This window comes from Hyalella azteca, unplaced genomic scaffold (genome assembly GCF_000764305.2).
Source record: "Hyalella azteca isolate HAZT.00-mixed unplaced genomic scaffold, Hazt_2.0.2 contig15981, whole genome shotgun sequence".
NCBI lineage: Eukaryota > Metazoa > Arthropoda > Malacostraca > Amphipoda > Hyalellidae > Hyalella > Hyalella azteca.
Window position 1 is genome coordinate 56430 of NW_025945809.1, and position 7106 is coordinate 63535.

The 7106-nt window shown below is 38.0% G+C and overlaps 1 protein-coding gene across 2 annotated transcripts; it reads left to right on the top strand.

Moving 5' to 3' along the window:
* Positions 1-3056: 3056 nt before the first annotated feature.
* LOC108667587 (glutathione S-transferase 1) lies at positions 3057-5716 on the top strand. 2 transcript variants are annotated; one of them, XM_018154630.2, is made up of 5 exons: positions 3057-3141; positions 3611-3825; positions 4409-4550; positions 4953-5124; positions 5412-5716. In XM_018154630.2, exons 2-5 carry the CDS (start codon positions 3632-3634, stop codon positions 5537-5539), a joined length of 636 nt encoding a protein of 211 aa, XP_018010119.1. In that variant the 5' UTR covers positions 3057-3141; positions 3611-3631; the 3' UTR covers positions 5540-5716. The 2 variants fall into 2 exon arrangements, with proteins under 2 accessions (XP_018010119.1, XP_018010120.1); XM_018154631.2 differs by having other exon boundaries at positions 3632-3825.
* Positions 5717-7106: the final 1390 nt, after the last annotated feature.

Genomic DNA, 7106 nt, shown 5'->3' on the forward strand with positions numbered 1-7106 from the left:
CTTGAACCTTTTTGATATAACTTAGCTACTGCATACAGCATATCCCAATGTTGCTGATGACTCAAGAGGAAATAACCAAATTTAGGTTAGACAGAAGTATAGTTTATTGTAGCAATAGTCGTGATTTGTGTGTTATATCCACAAGAAATTTGAATTTTTGGATGAGTAGTTCAATTTATACATTATTTTACAGGACCCCTATAGCTTAAGGTATCGCTTGTGTAGATGGGAGGAGAATTTTAATCGAAAAGTCAGAATGTCAGCTAAGAGAGACAATTGCACAATTGGCCTGATTTATAAGAATTTAAACTTCTTATAAATGCAAAAGGACATTGAATTATGTGGAGAAATTCAAAAGAAAATGTGTAAAGCAAGTCAAAATCAGTTCTTTTACCTGCCCCAAGAATCAAACCTAAGAAGTTACAATGAAGGTTAATAATCAAAATAAAACTTTTTAGCGTATTTTCTCATTTATGGAAAAAAGGCGCTATTGTGTTTGTTATGTCCGTCCATCCGTCCGTGACTTTACGTTTTCGTCAATTTTGAGAAAATGCGCTCCCTGTCACTCAGTGCAGTGAGTACTTATTTATTTTTTTACTATCATTGCCGCGTTCTTTCATTAATTAGCAGCCAATATTTTTAAACCCATCCTATCAACTGGATTATTTTGATTTCTTAATGTATAGAGCATACACTTATGTTCAACACTTATTTTAGATGATCTGTAGACGCCCATATTTTTATCAAACAGCTGACCGGGATGGCTCCTAATTTACATACCCAATGATTAAAAATGACATCAAATGAATATGAAAACTTACTACATTTGCATCTCAAAATATAGCTTTGAAATTACATAAATGCTTAAGGAAGCGTTTCTACTCCACATACTTGAACTCCATTCTGTGCTAAACTTAACTTACTAGCTTCAATTTCCTTAACGACGTTGTTCTGTTCAATCATTCTTTTTGCCGGTAATCATGAATAGCAGGTGACTTCGTCATTATGTTCTATCATTAAGGTTCAATAAATAGCAGTCAAGTCTCGTCTAATGTTTGACATCAATTAAAGGATGGCTGCTAGCGTTGAGTCAATCATCTCTGATCACCTCTGCATCCATCCTTCACCACCGCAGTTATCATATACGTGATAACTGAATACGTTTCTGAATACATTAGTGGATTAGACTCTGCGTAGTTATCTCGCTTGCTTCTTCAGTTTAGCCAATAAACGCGACATAAGTTAATTGTCAATAAATTATATTTGGAGTGTATAATATTCCCATGTAGTATGTGTATCAGACCAGCTAAAACATAAAACACTATTCTTGTTCTGTGCTAATCGGCATCGAGAATTAAACAATTTTCAAATTTAATACAAGTCTTCAATGCAAGGTCATTAATGTTTAGTCATTAATGTAAAGTCATATGGGAGTCATGCGGCCTGTTACCTTAGTCGTTAATGTAAATAGCACACCAAAATACGCTTAAAATACTATTAGAATGGTGGCATGACCGCAACACACAGTCTCTGCGATTGAATATCTCATCGCATGATGAGTCTCGCCTGCACATTTTTTTTCGACAGGCCTTGGAGGGACTAATCCTCAACCACTTTCAAGGTCAGCTGCGCACTGAATTCTAGCCGTATTTTAACTCGAAGGGTAAGATTTTGTAAGCAAAAGCAATTAAAGGCCTGCTTCATGCGACCTGTAACTGAAGAAACGACGTCTTACAAACACGCAGCAATCACAATTTCGATCCTATTTTTTCAATCATTCAGCTACGATGTTTGTGTATGTTTGTGTATAATTACTGCAATACGGTCGATTTATACATTACGAGCCACATTTTGAAAAATAGCCTAGAAGTAAGTAGCAAATTGTTATTATTACTTATCCAACGAGGTTTAAAGTAAACCAGTTTTGAGTTATACGAGTTATGCGAATTGTCATATATTCGTAAGATTCAAATTCGTTTCCACAGCAATAAATGCAATCAACATCAGTGATACGTGTTTGTTTTTCATTAAGCAGGCTTGTTGTATGAAACGTTTTAATAAAAATGAATGTTGCTTCTTTTCAAAAATTAACAGAAAAGTTCAAATTGTGATAATCGCCTTTTTCATTGCTTTTAGTGATTGAACTTTACTACCTTCTTCCAGCTATTGCGTAATAGGATTACAGTGTTTTCCAAAAGAACAGCGAGCTTAAAAACTGCACTCTCATTTAAACAAACGGATGCACATTGCAGAGTCAGAGCGTCAAGTTGAGAACACAGTTCGTGTCCTTGAATTCTCATGAAGCGTATCGCTGTCGGGCTTCTAATTCAAGCATTTCTTTCATCTTTCGAGATTGCGTTTCATCTTAACAGTTTTTTTAATTCGTAAATCCAAGTAAATTTCGATGGATTATATCTTAATTTGAGATTTGTTTCGTTTCTGGAGAGGGTTTTAGAAAGAAGCACCCATAGCTGGCTGCGCTACCGACCACAATAGTCTGTCAAGGTCAGTACCCTCGGGCGAAAGCCACATTTGTGCTCACATTTTCCTCAATATACAGCCGCACGATCAAAACTAAAATAAGGTTTAATGTCTGTTTCAATAAGTAGAGTTCACTCTACTGACTTCTTAGGGTTCCGGGGTAAGTCAAAAAGTTGTGAGAAATAAAACGTTGTATAAGTATGCAAAACGTATTTATATGCTAATATTTTAATCACTTAGTTCATTTAGTGCGTAATATATCTAGTACGTAAGGTAGTATTACAAGTCAATCAAAATTTGATCTTTATCTCGCAATTTTCATTTATAATATTTTTATTTACATATTGTTTCAGCTGAAAGAGGCCGTCGAGGAATAATACATATACTTATGAAACTGCAGTTGCAATATATATGAAACATGTTATGCAATTATAGTCGTAAAGCAATAACTAAGCTTGAACTCTATAATACGCGTTTAATTTGAGCGCAATATTAATAATATTATTGCTGCACGAGTGCACGTACTTCACAAGAAGATCCTGGGAGCGGAATCATTCTTCAACTCGAGTCTGGCCGCTGGCGGTTATCGCCGGTCGGCTGCTTCAGTTGCTCGCTGACGCTCGGCGTGTGTTGACGACATCGGGAAAAGTCTGTTATCAGGTTGGTTAATGGTTGAATTTTTGTAGATAAGATCTCGGTTTTAGCAAGAGATAGTATCTTATTTACAGTATGTTACACATCTTTACTCTTTGAATGTGTTAATGTCGTTTTTCTATAAATTTATTTACTCTTATTGCTAACACTGTGACTGTATGTGTAAATAAAAACTCTTGCGCAATAGCATCTAATGCCATCTATATCGTATACGTATGGAGAAGCTACACTCTGCTATGGGGAGTATTGCCGTTCAGAGATGACCATCAATCGTGCAGTAATTTTTGTCAGGTACAGCTTAGAAAGAAGAATTTCAATATGAAGAATATTGTAAAAGATTTTTTAAAGGTGAAATGAAAACATTTAATTGTTGGTCGCCTACTGTTGTTTATCCACTCCGCTATATAAGTGATTATTCGGGAGCCCTGATTTCAATGATGAAGTTAAAATGGAATAATAAAATGTTTTCTCAAAGTCTCCGTCAAAACCATTCAAGATGGATTTCTACTACCACCCCGTCTCCGCTCCGTGCCGGTCTTGCCAGCTCACGGCTAAGGCTCTCGGGCTTAAACTCAACCTCAAGTTCTTGGATCTGATGAAGGGAGAGCAGAACAACCCAGAGTTCCTTGCCATCAATCCAGAGCATTGTGTACCTACCCTGGTTGACGGCGACTTCAAGCTATGGGAAAGGTGAAAATTGAATATTATTTTTTATTAATCTCGAGGGTGTGATATCATAAACCATGGGGCATTTGCAACCTTGCGTTGTCGGTTCTAATCAATCTTCAGTTACACTGGTGTTTCGAAAGTCTAAATTCACGTCGCGTCACCACTACATACATTTTTCAGGTAAAAGAAAACTGAAGTGCATTAGGCTGTATCAAGTAATTGCTTCATTTCCACCAAAATTCGTCTGATAAATTACAAATTGTATTGCATTTATGGTTGGCGAATCCATGAGCGTCCGAGTATTTCCTGAAACTTCCTGTGAGTTAATATTTTTTCTAAATTAACTTCAATGAAATTTAAAAGCAATTTCTCTTGAAATATCATAATTTTTTCCTGATTTGCTTAAATTGTTACATATTTTATCCCTCCGTGTTACGGGTTGTCGTTTATTACTGGAAGCTGAGTTCTTTTGGTTCAATGCTTCAAAACTGGTGAGCCAACTATTGAGAAACATGGTCAGTGCATTCCATATTTAATGAAGAGATTCAACTTCTCATTTCCCAGCAACAGCCGCTGCATTAATCATCCAATTAATTTGTTTCAGTCGCGCCATTTGCGCGTATCTCGTGAACCAGTACGGCAAAGACGACAGCCTGTACCCTAAGGACCCAAAGACGCGGGCCGTCGTAGACCGAATGCTTTATTTCGACATGGGCACCCTTTACAAGAGGTTCGGCGAGTACGTGGTGAGCATTTACCTAATACTCGGATTATCTATATTCGCTATGTACGCTCGGAGAACCACCTGAAAACATGTTGTTGTAGTGTTCAGTTGAAAAAAATGTAAGTGTTCAGAAGATTCGTCTTTATTTAGCAGTGAAGTTTTACAAATGCTACGAACGAGCATACTCGTATCGACGTTGCGTTTTTCAGGTGATGTTTGCATGCATCACTGCATGAGAGTTCTTATAGGTATGGTTTCGTTGATGCTATTGTTGTAAATTGCGAAACCTTTCTGACATTTCGCCTGTTGCAAATAATGCTCGAGTTATTTTTTTATAGTTATACATTTTTTAATAGGGAAGCGTCTCGTAGAAGTTACCGTAATCTGGTTTCGATGAAATGATGATAAATTCACCTTGTTTTAGTATCCCACGGTATTTCACGGCGCCCCTGTGGACAAGAAAAAACTGGAACCCATCATGGAGGCCCTGGGCTGGCTGAACGGCTACCTCGAGGGAGGGGACTACCTAGCGGGAGCTTCCCCTACCATCGCCGACTTCGCTGTTGTGGCGACCGTGGCAACTTTCGTGGCCTCGGGTAATTCATATCTCCACTGTGTTATCTGTTTAGTAACAGTGTCATCTTCATCTTGTACAAATTATCAGTATTTTTGTAAGGAATACTGAAATGAAAACAATGAAAAATTTTCATTAAAATTAGCTTGCACACGATATCATATATATTTTCAATTAGTTTTTAACATATTATTGGTTTCAGCTTATTGCCATAATTTAGTCACTCTTGACGCTTTATTATAACCTTGAATTGATGTGGATTAGTTGCGACTGAAAATTTCAGACGTACATAATAAAATTATTTGACAGGAATCGACATCTCGGGACAACCCAAAGTGGTGGCTTGGTACGCCAGGTGCAAAGCCAACTTCGCAGGTTCAGACGAGAACGAAGAAGGGGCCCAGCAGTTCGGCGGTTGGGTCAAGGCGAAAATGTGAAAATTCAATTCAAAATCCTATTATCCACTATCCTTTTTTGGAAGCGCATGTTTTTCCTGTCATCTTGAAGTGCCGAGAAAGCGCTATCCCTCAAATTTCTGCATTCTACTATCCGAGTCATCTCTCTGAATTCACATGCGGCTAACTTATGAAATTGAATGAAAATTTGTGCAGTTCTCCATTTTAATTTTGCCCTTGAAGTTCAAGCTATTTCCAAACCGAATCATTCTTGATTGTCGCCCAAGTACTGTTGGGCGAAGCATCCTTATCTGGCGTTATGAACGTGGCAGCCCCAGGCCACGATGGATCGCAGCCTCTGATAATTATCGCTCATCCGCCCTCATTTGGGCCACCTGATGCACGATGCTGTTGCTTGCTTCTCACTGTCGGTAGTGGTGCAGAGGCAGTCGATCAGCGATTGTGTCCAGGCGCATGTCCAATCGTCTCTTGAAGGTCTCGAGGGTGAACTCACCCTCTCTTAGAGGGTGAATCAGTTCACACACTTTCAGAGTTAATACACAGGTTTCAGAATTGATTTACTGAACACAGTTCAGAATTAATAAATTCTCTACCCTCAGGCGTTTCTTTTCCATCTCTAATTTTGTGGTAGTTGAATTTTCCTCAACTGAAAAGGGAAATCGCGCTAAAATTTTATATATATGGTAAATTGAACATTTCAGTTGAAACTTGACTGCTGAATGATTGCATTAGGATCGCTTTTATTGGTCATTTTTTTCATCAAAGATCAACGCGATTATTTAATACAGCGTGTAATAAATAATCCCCATAGTTTGTTTACTGCTCTAAACTAAAGAGCCGTACTCCTTCCTGGTCATGGCGATCAAATTAAAGGCTCCGTGCGCTGACGCTCGGGAGCTGCATGGACGGTCGAAGTTCATTCCTAATTGTTGGCTGTTACCCAACGAAAATACTCGTTACATTTCTTGTAATACCTGTTTCTTTCTAGCAGGCTCACTTTAATTTCCCAACAATCTTTCCCCAAATTAAAAACATGACTCGTGTTATTTACATCTCAGTTACACGTTATTTTTTAGTGAGATGATGCGCAAATGAGAAGATTCGCAAATTTATTAGCGAGATGATCTCTTATATTTATTGGGTTTTTCCGCGAGAGGAATACAGTGACCGATTCATCTGGGCAGCATGCAGGATCGCTCTATTCCAGCTCCTGAGAGCGTGATTAAGCATTCTTCGTGTAAAAACTTAACCATTCAAAATAATGAATTTCGGTGAATTCCACAACGGAAACAAACAAATCCCTCAAACTTTAAGAATGTGTACAAATTAGTCTGGTGTCTCATAATGAATGCCTTGTACATCACCCGATGCATCTATTTCTTCAGTGATTATGATTACTCAAATAATACCATGGATGGCATTTTTAAAGCCGTTTGGTCCATTATTGGCCCAATGATGGTTGTATTATCGGCGGTCAAGTGCATATTCAGCCGCCGTACCTTCTACAAACTATCGGAATTAATGGCATGTATTTTGAATAGTGAGTACCCACTCGCCCACCGCCTGAATAAGTTTTCCTCGAATTTAA